The sequence below is a fragment of the Magnolia sinica genome, chromosome 19 (genome assembly GCF_029962835.1).
Source record: "Magnolia sinica isolate HGM2019 chromosome 19, MsV1, whole genome shotgun sequence".
Lineage (NCBI taxonomy): Eukaryota > Viridiplantae > Streptophyta > Magnoliopsida > Magnoliales > Magnoliaceae > Magnolia > Magnolia sinica.
Genome location: NC_080591.1, coordinates 28,591,448 through 28,603,806, shown reverse-complemented (window position 1 = coordinate 28,603,806; position 12,359 = coordinate 28,591,448). Strand labels below are relative to the sequence as shown.

The following is a 12,359-nucleotide window of genomic DNA, read 5'->3' as shown; positions in this document are numbered from 1 at the left end:
AACGTGTACTGGTTTGTATCTAAAAACTCCCAAGGATATTAAGTTTTTCTTCAGATCTAGGACATATCTGACATCATCTACATTCGTATGACTTCATTAAACATCCTTACCTTAATGGTCCCTATTCCAATGGCCTTATATGATGTACCATTCCCCATTAAAATACTTCTACTATTATAGGACTTGTTGGAATTCAACCAAATCCTATTTAAGCACATGTGATACGAATATTCTGACTTAAGTTCATGTATCTATAAGAGACGACTCATACCTAAAAAACTGAGAGGTGATCTTCTTATGAGCTCTCTTCTTCTAAACTAGTCGATTCACCCGTGTACCCTTTTCCCTTTCTTTCTAGGCCATGTTTCCATTTCTGACAGTCTCTCTCGAAGTGTCCCTTTTATGCCATAATAGAAGCATCCATCATTTGCCTTCGATTTTGATATAGACTTTTCTTCCTGTCAAATCGATATCGCTCTACAGATCTCTCATGTCCCTGACCCCTTTCGCGACTAACCCTTCTGCTTAAGAGTTCTTATCACTTGACTTCTTTCTCATCTCATTGGAAATGAGAGCTGCAATGATCTCTTCTAGCTTCACTGTATTCTTCTCATATAGTAGAGTAGTGACGAGATGGTCATATGATATGGAGAGCAATGCTAGAAGTAGCACCGCTTTATCTTCTTCATTTATTATCACTCTGAGCCTTAACAGCTCGCTACATACCCTTGTAAATGACTTCATGGACACTCTAGGATATCGGATCATTCCTTCATCTATAGTCCAATAAGTTGTTTCTTCACGAACAATTTATTTATGAGGGACTTCTCCATGTATAGATTTTTTAATTTCTTTCACTTCTTTTAGAGAGATTCCTCATGCAGAACATTGTACATAACTTCTTTTGATAAACATAAACAGATGGTGCTTATAGCTTTCTCCCCCAGTTCGCTCTAGTCATCATCCGTAATCTTCTCTGGTTTAATCTCCAACAACACTTTACTTAACCCTTGTGATACTAGAATATCCTTAACATTCCACTACCACAAACTGAAATTGTTCTTTCCATCAAATTTCTATATATTGAACTTCGACCCTGACATCTTCATTGGATTTTTAAAACGTCGTTAAACCTAACTCTCTAGTACCACTTTGTTTAGATTCAGACCCCTCAATAAACCCATATCAATTCTATGTATTAGAAATTCGGATCTAATACCACCGTTAATATTTGCGCTTCATAGAAGCACGTTCAACAAAAATAGAATAGTTGAATAAAGTAGAATAACTAAACAATAAAACAAACAACCATAAAACACAAGATATTTTACATATAAAAAAAAAACCTTGTGGGAAAAAACACGGCACAAAACGATGAAAATCTACTTTAATCAAAGCCTTAGAGATTACACCACTCACCCTTTTTTTTTTTTTCAGATAAAATTCGGATCTCTTCTTGCGATGCGCACCTAGGAAACCCCGGGCCCTTGAGAAAATCCCAAGCTCCTACAAGTGTTTAAAAATCATCTCACCTCGCAAACTCTTGGCCTTAAAGAGAAAACACTCGTATTAACCAGCCCTAATCGCAATTGAACTTAGATATCCTGATTTGCGCTAATTTGTGTAACATGTTCGATCGGACAGGATGTAATCTTTGGTCGGACCGAACCAACCCAATTGCACTATTCGGTCGAACCAAAAATGTGCAAATCTTCATAGTGGTACAACTTGAGAAACGACCAATTTTCAATTGAACCGAAAAACACCTCAGTCTAACCATGACAAGGCTTCTTTGCACAACAGATATGCAAAATCCAAAATATCCTACACAACATGTACACAAGAAGATATTAACTTATATTAAACATACCAGATCGTGCATCATGCTGCCACTAAGTTACAATTCTTACCTTTGATTTATGGGAACTTGTTTTATAAAATAAAACAACAGGATATTTTTCATCTTTAACCAATGAATAAATGTCCAACAATCTAATTATTAACCAATACCCATAAATAATTTTGATGGATTAACTTGAATTAATTGTATTCCATGTATGTAAATTCTAAATAATTGTTAACCATCTGCTTATCATCCGTCAGACTCTGCCAGCGTATCAGGTATTTCTCTTTTAAAAACCACCTTTTATTGGAAATAAACAAAGTGGACCATTCTTCCAAAAACCCTAAACTCATACTCAAAAACCCCAAGCCAGTTAAAACCTAAAAGAAAAATAATCAACAGAAATGAGTTCCTCAGAGTGTCAACTCAAAATCTGAGTCGACTCGAATGAGCCATATCCAACTCGACGAGTCATTAATCCTTGATCCTAACCCAAGTCCTCCCTGACCCAATCGGCCTGTTGCTTAGCTGATGGGCTTGGGCTTGGGCTTGGGTCGGGATGGGCTGGGCCAGTTGTACTGAAAAAGAATGGATATGATACATACTTGGTAGTGTTAATGTAATTGCTGATGATATCTGCCACAGGAGTTGTGATATAAGCCGCTGGCAAAACAAAGCTGAAAGCAGTGTCCATGAACTGGTCGTTTCTAATGAGGGCCCCAACGCCCCCAGAGGCCTTAACGCTTTCATCCTGTCTGCCCATTCCTTCTATGCAATACACCACTTTACCCCTCACCTTGTTACTGTCTAGGGTTCCAGTGTCGCATGCACTACAACAAACATGTGGAATATGAATAATACAGATCCATACGATCGAGCATTGGTCCAGCCCAACTATACACGTAGGCCCACCTTCGGGTGATCCAAGACGTTCAGATCATGGGCCTTGACATGGATGGAAGGTGACCCTGATATCTCCCCCATCAGATGTTCATGAACGATCCGTGTATCCGTAGAATAATCTGATTGGGAAGATACCACGGCATGGCACATTCCAAGGCCCACTTATGTGAAGGACGCATATTGAACGGCTAGGATTGCATGGTTATTAAATGATTCTTACTTTTCTTCCTTAATGGCCCATCCATAGACCATTGAACCTTTTGATTCTTATCATCCGTTTTGAGGGCCATAAATGTGACGGCTAGGATCTTCCGATAAGTTTAGTTCTTACCCCATAGGCCAGCCATGGTAAGGCCCATCAGATCTATGAACTAGATTCACCGACCATACAACCATGAGAAACGATGTAATGCATCATGCAATGGGGAATTATCACAGTCCAACCTATGGTAATTACGGTACAGTTGAGCTGTGTGGCCCACCCCTGATATGTATGTAAAATCCAAACCGTGTTGCATGTTAAATGTAGGTGCCAAAAATCATCCTGATCTAACACTCAGGTGGGACACACCACAGGGAGAAATCAACAGTCACCATTAAAACCTATATATTCATGTTGAATGGCCCACCTGAGTTTTGGCATGTTCCTTCATTATGATGGAATGCACGTTATTAGTGGGTTGGATGACATATAAACAAAAAGGTGGTCCCCACATTTTAGGGTAAGTGTCACACTCCCCAATGTCTCCAATTATTCCATTTGGTGTGGCCCACCTGACTTATGGATCAATCCAAATTTTGGAATCTAGGCCTAACATAAAGAATGCATCTGATGCTTTGGGTTAGATGGCACTTGCGCATCATGGTGGGTCCCACATGTCCCATACGGATTGATCCACCAAGAGGGGAGTGGATTAGGTGAGACTAGGGCGTCACCCAACCCAGTAAGCCCCGGCATGGTGAGGTTTGATTGGGCCAGCCCCATTCAAAGGACGCTGATTATACCTCGACTGTTCGGAGCAAGGGACAGGCAGAGGCTCTGAGGGCCATTGATGGGACAGTGTGATGTATGATTATTATCCACACTGTCCATACTTTTTTCACATCATTCTAGAGTACTGAATCAAAAATAAGACGGATCCAATGCTCAAGTAGACCACACAATAGGAAGCAGGGGTGCTAAGGACGGCCACCATTGAAACCTTATTAGGGCTCACTTTGTTGTTTATTTTCCATCCAACCCCTTGATATGGTCATATTGGATGAAGTTAAAAAAAAAAAACGGATATCAACTTGATCCAAAACTTAAGTGGTCCCTAAGAATTTTTCAACGGTAGACCTTGTGGCCCATTTGAGACCTGGACATTCGCTATTTTTGGGATAATATTCTAAAATAATAATAATAATAATAATTTCAAAAAAAGAAAATAATGGATGGTTGGTGTGGATAAAGTTCATATATCATAGTGGCCCTCGGAGGTCGGGAGCTCCGAACAGGGGTATTACCTATTGGGCGCCGGACAAGCATGCTTTAAGTTACTATTTCTGACATCAGCAAAAATTACTGTTTATCTCTTGGCCCGGGCATCATCGTAATCGATTATAAGGAAAGAAATCACTTACCTGGGTTCACCGTAGCTCGTCGATGAGGTGTTGGCCGCATTTGCCCCACTGATCAGAGGGTAAACTTGTTTTTTTGGTGAAAATGTGTTAATGGAAATTCCCTTTAGCCACATAAGAAAAATCAGATTAGTTGCATGACTATGAATTTAGTGTGCAAATAAAAATGAGAGAGGTTTGCTAAGACCACACGTATAAACATAGCACACATGTGAGTGATCAAAGCTTTTCATCAACTGCGCAAACAACACACATCATCAGCTAAATCATAGAGAGGAAAATCGAACTTTATATATATATATATATATATATATATATATATATATATATATATATGAAAAGGTTCTATACAGTCGAGCTCATGGGAACTTGTCATGCCCCAGACTCGGAAACCGAGCTCTCAAAATTCGTCAGACGCACAATTCCATAGCAGGCCTAGGGCTTACAAATCAAGTCAATAAAGTTGAGGGGGGTTACCCTTCATTAAAACATTCATAATCATGTTTTGGGCACACCGAGATGTGGTTCACAAATCAAGGGTCAGACCAAGTTTCAGACGCATTTAAATTTCAAGTGGGCTCGACCAAGTGCTTTTATATGTTTTAGATATGTCTTCACATGATTTTAGATTATATGATCCACCTAAGTTCTGTATACGGCTGATTTTTAGAATATCCCATAATTTAAAGGGGACCCATTAAATGCACGGTGTTAATGTTTGACATACATCATGATGGGCCCACACAGCTTGACCTCATACCTCTCTCTCTCTCTATATATATATATATATATATATATATATATATATAGAGAGAGAGAGAGAGAGAGAGAGAGAGAGAGAGAGAGAGAGAGAGAGAGAGAGAGAGAGAGAGAGCAAACACACAACACTATCCATTTGCCCAAACTACCATTTAGCAAACTATAATACAAAAATTAAAACTGTTGGATCGTCAAACATCCCATCAATGCCTTAAAAACTAACAGTCGAGATCGACGAGACATAAAACCATCACCATCTTGAAACATCTGCTCGATGTAGAAACCTACATGGCTCCAAGGAAGTATTTTGATTAGATGATGCTAACCGTCCATCTTTGCCTCATACATAGAGACGCTTGCAAAGAACTGATCAATATTGAAAGGTTTAGCACCATCTGATGGCTGTGATTTTAGTATCTTGGCCTACTAAAATTGGCATGGAAGGAATGGACAGTCAGATTGATGATGGATTATAAAAGCATTTCAACATTGAGAATAACAAAAATCAATCTTAGTGGTGCTGACACTAGCTCAAGTGGAGATACCTCGTTTCAACACTTGAGGTCTTGGTATCGATCCCTAGCGGGGGTGGCTAACATAGAGCGTGTGTAATGACATGGGTGTGTATTAACAAGCTAACCCAAAAAAAAAAAAAAAAAAAAAAAAAAAAAAAAAAGAGAATAACAAAAATTAATCTTAGTGGTGGAGACACTATATTGTCAATGTATCAAGGAACACCAATTTTCACTAGAATTCCTGAAAACTTTTTGAGCAAAATTTGAACCGTCCATGTGATGCAGCACCCATGAAACCATCGGGGGCTGACTTTCACTCTGATCCAAAGTTTTGGTGGGACACGGAAGAAGAGAGAGACAAATCAAGGGAGGAAAATGTTTCCTTTTTCCATGGCCCACCAAAGTTTTGGATGAGAGTGAGAGTCAGGCTCTACAGTTTTTATGGGGTGCTGCATCATATGGACAGTTCAGATTTTGGGCCCACATCACGTGTGATGAGTTTTGAACAAGTTCTCACGTGTGCAGGTGAGCATTCCTTGTATGTGTAGAGCATATAAACCTTGTGCAAGGTGGGCCTCCTTACTGGCTTAAAAATCTACAGACAGCCCATGAAAATCAAATATCAAACCTGATCATCATGCCAAAACTCAAGCAAGGCCAATCCACCAATCTAACGGTTAGATCTTCAATACCCCAAAGAGAAACACTCCCTCATACTTTGAAAATGCTAATCCAAGGTTTAATCTTTGATTTAAATGGTTAAAATGACATGGATAAGCTAACTATATTATTATTATTAGTAATGGGTAAGGCTAGCAATGGGCAGGCCTGGGCCCAGAAAAATCAAATTTCCAATAGGGCCAGTGGGCCCAATCAGTTCAAAATCCAGGCCCTAGCCTGATCAATTCCCAGGCCTAGTAATGAGATTACTAGAAAAGAAATGAAGTATTTGATAAAAACAACTTACACTGAGCTTCTTGCCATTGCCCAATCTGATCTTGGTCCTGAATTGAGGATCCACCCCGCTGGCAGCCACCGTCAAGATCCATGGCGCTGTGTTCACGATGGATTCTGCTTGCGGCCCGCCGTTCCCGGCTGAGCAAGATGTTAGTATTCCCTTTCTCATGGCATGGAAAGCTCCGATGGCGATTGTATCACTGAAATAGTCGACGGTTACACCGCCGATGGACACCGAAACTATGTCCACACCATCAGCGATGGCATCATCGAACCCGGCGAGGAGGTCGATGTCGGAGCAGCCTTCACCAAACCAACACACCTTGTACATGGCAATCCGAGCCGATGGAACACCTCCACGGGCCGTCCCATTCGCAATCCCATAGAGGCTTGCACCCGTGATGGCGTTCCCGGCTGCTATAGAGGAGGTGTGTGTACCGTGGCCCATTCTGTCGACCGGAGACAGTATGTCGATGATTGGTGGGCTGGATTCAAGCCTGTAGTACTTAGCACCTATGATCTTCCTGCGCACATCAGACCAAATGTTAGAGCTTGAAAAAATGGTCCATGCATGGTCACACGTTGATATGTGGTGGAAGTAAAACTGGGCTGAGATTGCATGGGTCCATCTGGACCCAACTCACTACAGATTGGATCTGGGCCAAGCCTGGGATTGGTCTGAGATTGAGCAGGGCGAGCACACCTGTTATTTACACATAAGGCTGGTGGGCCCAATTAGCCCAATCTATATATCTTTGGACCGAGCTGGAATGGGCGAGCTCAGCCGTTGCAATATCTCTTAAGAATGAATCAGTCATGGTTTGTTTTACCACGTATAGTCTACGGTATAAAGAAATACCGTATGTACAATCGTAGCCGTCCATTTTGTAGCCTTCAAATGGATGGCCAAGATCGCAAGGCATCAAGTCATGCAAATTCGGAAAAGGGATAAATAGTTTAAATCGGACGTGTACGTACGACACAATGATTGACTCCCCTCTCCAGTAATGGGAGTTATTTGATATGCTCTTGCAGCGCATGACTTCTCGTACTCAGGAACTCAGAAATCATACAGGTGGCATTTAAATTAACTAAAATTCGACTGACTGAAATGTGGAACGCACCTGTTCTACGTCACATTTCCAAAGTAAGATTGGGTGAGCATTCCCGAACTCTAATTTGTGGACACTTGTTTGTTGAAATAGAATCATTGGATCTTTTTCACTTCTAATTATCCAATAAATGTCAACCAATACCATAATGAGATCATTTTTGTACCATATTTTTTATTATTATTATAGGAAAAATTAATAATGGAAAGACACTTGTCATTTTATAGTAAATATGAAACACATCTAAGATCTTCAAAGATATTTAGAGCACGTGTTATAAAATTACATTGGGCACTTATGAGGGTGTTGCATGTCATTTATAGACAAAACGTGGCTAAGAAACTCGAAAGCAGGACATGGTAAAGGGAAAAGTGGTGTTAAAGCAGTTACTGGAGCAAGTGTTCAAGAAGGATCCAAAAGACAAAATGGTGCCGAAGGGGTTATTATAACCATTGCTCATGGGAAGAAGTATCTAAATGGCTATCCCAAAGATGGCTTATAAATAGCAGAAGATTTCAACTATGAAAAACATCTTATGCTAACCTAATTAAACAAATCAATCTATCAATTATCCTTTGCATTCCTTAGCATAACCAGTAGCCTAATCTTACATTAGGAGTAACAGTAATCTAGTAGTTGTAATCATTAGTTGTAATTCAAGTCTATGCTCATACATTGGATAATTTTCATTTAAACACAGAATTCTTATTTCAAAAAGGTACTTTGCAGTTACTATCTGCATTTGAATGTAAGTATTTCTTTTTTGTAATTTAACTTTTATATCTGAAAGTCATTTCATACGGAAGGCAAGGTGCAACCCATTCTCAGAGGATAAACCCTACCTCCGATAATCATTGATCATTTTAAACAACATATTGCAAGTGGCTGAATAGGAGACCGGTCTTCTTAGATCTCGGTCATATACGGTCAATTCTAACGTATTTGTCTATCTTGGTGCTGGGGGTCAAAGTTGTTTAGTTGGAATCGAGCCACATAGTCAGTTCTAGCACACATGCAAATATTACACGTAACCAAATCTAAAATCGAGAGGTAACAGTTTTTGGAAGGCCCAGTGGAACCCAAATCCAATTGGTTGCCATAAATATTCATTGTGCATCGATCGTGCGTCAACAATTTTTGGCATGACTAGTGGGGAGACCTAATTTGGTAAACATACCGGTGTAAGATAAGCTTGATTAATTAATCCAACTTTAGAAATATAAGTCAAAGGGTTACCTAGAGCTCCTCTAGGGCTAACGATTGTGTAACACGTTTTAAACTACATCCACTCGAGGATATGCAGGTGCAACTAGCACCTGGACTTTTAAGTTCATCATCAACACAATGCCCAATCCTCCAACCCAGATAGGGCATCCTTGTCTTGGAGTGACCCTTTAGAGACAATATCGGTTGGGTTGCATGATATGCAATTGGGAATTCAACATATTTCAGAGCAATAGAGGGCTCAAGTTGAGCAAGCACAAGCTCAAGCAAAGCAATAGTGAAGTCATGCAGAAACCTTCAACAAATGGATAGCTAGCTAGACCGAGAACTTAAACCGAACGGTGGCTATCCTTGCCGAAAGAGCATCTAGTGCACCTCAACTGAATGGTGAGGGCAGCTCTGTTGGAAATCCGGTATCAGTACTGCCAGTACCATTGGTACCTCCCCCATCACAGAACATGCATATTGCTCTAACACAGGGTATATGAATTGTGCCTTCGCTCGTTGAATTTCAGCGGACCTAAGCAAGAGGGCATGAACTTTATTCTTAAAGTTAGAAATCAATGAATGCCTGATGGGCATCCTTTTCCCTAAGAATTTGTCTCGAGGGGATAATATTTAGAAGGTCTATATCCGCCTCCAGTGTCTGGACCTTAACACATGGATCATTATCAGGTTATGCAAATAGTCTAAGAAGTCATAGGCCAAGTTCTCGGTTGCACTACTACCCCGATGTACCACAAGCCTTAAAATGAATGGATCAACCAACAATATCCATTACCCAGGAATTATTGACCAGACTTCACACTTTTCACTAGCGACATTGGTCAATCGACCATATATTATATAGGTCGATTTACCATGCAATGTGGTAAATTAACTAATAATGATTATCATAATTTATAAATGTTTGGACATTCCTTAACTGCAGTGGCTTTTACTTGGTTATTCCATTCAAACCTGATAAGAGATGGAGGGGAAATTCCACGCCCAATTCTTCTACGAGGACATGGAGATTTATATGGCCGATCTTGCTCGTTTTAAGTAGTTGTCGGGTAAATCGGTTGAAAACTATATTACTTAGTTTAAGAAAGTAAAGAGCCGATACAAGGTAGTCACGACTGAGGCCAAGTTTATGCAACTTGCATAGGATGGATTGGAATATAAACTCTGTAAAAAGTTTATCGGGATTGAGTTTGTCGATTTATATGATTTGACAAAGAAAGTTTTTCGATATGAAGTCCTGCTTCAAGAAGGAGTAATACAAAAGAAATCATCAGCTGTGACATTATTATGATCCTAACTATGGGGTGACTGCAGCCAAGGTAGTGGCTAAGAAGCCTCTTGTGTGTTCAGCATTAGTGAAAACCGAATCCACCGTGCTAACTACACAGAATACTCATAAAGTATATACGTTCGATATTACCCATGCTGATGAAATTTTTGATATCATGCTATTTGAAAAATTCATTAAAGTTACCATTAACCATAAAATGCCCACATTTGAAGAATTAAAAAAGATCAAATATTGTAACTGGCATGGAACCCATACGCACTCCATTAATGATTTTGTAGTTTTTAGGAATATCATCTAGAACAACATTGACAATGAATTATTGAAATTTCTTAAGAAAGAAAAAGAAGCAATGTTGATCGATACTGATCCGTTTTCATTTAATCTAGAGATCAATATAGCTATAATCAATCTTTAAAAGCTAGTTTGACCAAGATGGAAAGTTGGCGTTGGTCCTTGTGTTCGTTAGATTGTGGCACAACAATCCACTAAGAGACGATACACATCTTGGCAGATGACCACAAGTGCAGAGGCATGGCTGAGAATAACACCACGCATTTACAGCGAACCACACTTGTACAGTTACTGCACAAGGGTGATCTGACTGACCAAGTTATTACCTAGTTCGGTTAATCAGATTAAACTCTATTTTACACAGAGGGTCGAAGGATGGAGTTCCTATTAGCCGTAAAAAACATACCAACCTCATTTTGACTAGTCTCGACTTGCTTTATCAACGAGACGAATGATGGTCAAACCTCTCCATACTTAGGAGGAGGTTTGAAGAAGGGTCAGTTACCCCAAATTTTTATTCGTGCATAAAAGGATGACTCGCACTTAGAATCGGTGTTGGTAAAGATTGCAAGTTGCCAAGTAAGAGAATTGGCTTATAAGAAGAATGGGCTTCATCCAAAAACCATGTGGCCACGCCAAATATTGATAATTCCCCGGTCAAAGGACAAACAATTGGATATGAACACAATCAATTTAGTTGTGAAACTTGTCCGAGATGATTTAGTTGCAAAAAGCCAGCAAAGTAATACATACGATGGGAAAGACACAGAAAATCTTGAGGGCTCAACTGAGTATCTCAGCGATGAGTGCTTCTTAGATGACAATTTGTTGATTGAAGAGCTTCTGGCAACAACAAAATTATTAGGGGAAACCCCACCTAGTCCTGAAGAGGTTGGGGTGGCTCCAATGGAGAATTGCTCAAGTATTGTACCTGCTGTTAAGAGTGCTAAAGAGTACCAAAATTTGAAAACACCTAAAGGGCAATGTCCAAATTTTGTAATAATTTTATATCACTACCACCGGTCATGGTGGACTACAACTCGGTGCTCACACTCTCATTAAGTTTTCAAACCTAGCCGTCTCAGCCTAACAAGATGGTAGGAGATATGAATGAGATTGGTCATCCTATGATAATACAAAATGGTTCTTTTTACCCAATGGAGGGAGCCAGAAATGTATCGACTATTATTGTGAAGCCAAGTACATCTTCTGAAAAAGTGCTCACAGAAAGACCCTCCATTATTATGACCCAGCACTTGAAGCCATTGTATATCTTAGTCCATTTAGAAGGTTGTCTAGTCACCAAAGCCCTAGTCGACAATGGGGCAGCTGTGAACATTCTCCCTAACAAAATAATGGTAAAGTTGGGAAAGGCTGAGTCCAACTTAATTCCAACCAAGGTCTCGATGAGTAATTTTGTTGGGAGGGATAACAAAGACACGTGACATCCTACCTATTGAGTTGATGGTGGGAACCAAGAAAGTATTAGCAGTTTTCTTCATGGTCGACACTTTATCCAGTTACAATGTTTCGTTAGGGAGGGATTGGATACACTTTTTCTCATGTATCTCATCATCTTTGTACCAATTCATATATTTTTTGGAACCAAGATAAGGTTTAATTGGTGTTAGACGACAATAAGTTATTCTTGACTACATCTAGTGCGACCAAGGCATACCTTTATGGAGATGAAATTGGGCCGCTATGTTTCACTAGAAGAAATAAATATGGGCCTCCAACTAGAATATCTACTACAATTAATCCAAATAACATGGTACAAGATATTGCTACCATGATATGCCCAGATAACGAACTATCGAAGGCTATAGTACCCTATC

The 12,359-nt window shown here is 39.8% G+C and overlaps 1 protein-coding gene across 1 annotated transcript in view; it reads right to left on the bottom strand.

Annotated features, from left to right (window-relative positions):
- The window catches only part of LOC131235039 (subtilisin-like protease SBT4.14), a 33,632-nt gene that overhangs the window by 10,476 nt on the left and 10,797 nt on the right, over positions 1-12,359 (bottom strand). Inside the window, exons 6-8 of the mRNA XM_058232129.1 lie at positions 6,608-7,121; positions 4,370-4,470; positions 2,449-2,673 (exon numbers count right to left, since the gene is read on the bottom strand). Coding sequence (XP_058088112.1) covers positions 2,449-2,673; positions 4,370-4,470; positions 6,608-7,121 — 840 coding nt within the window. The remainder of the gene's footprint in view (positions 1-2,448; positions 2,674-4,369; positions 4,471-6,607; positions 7,122-12,359) is intronic.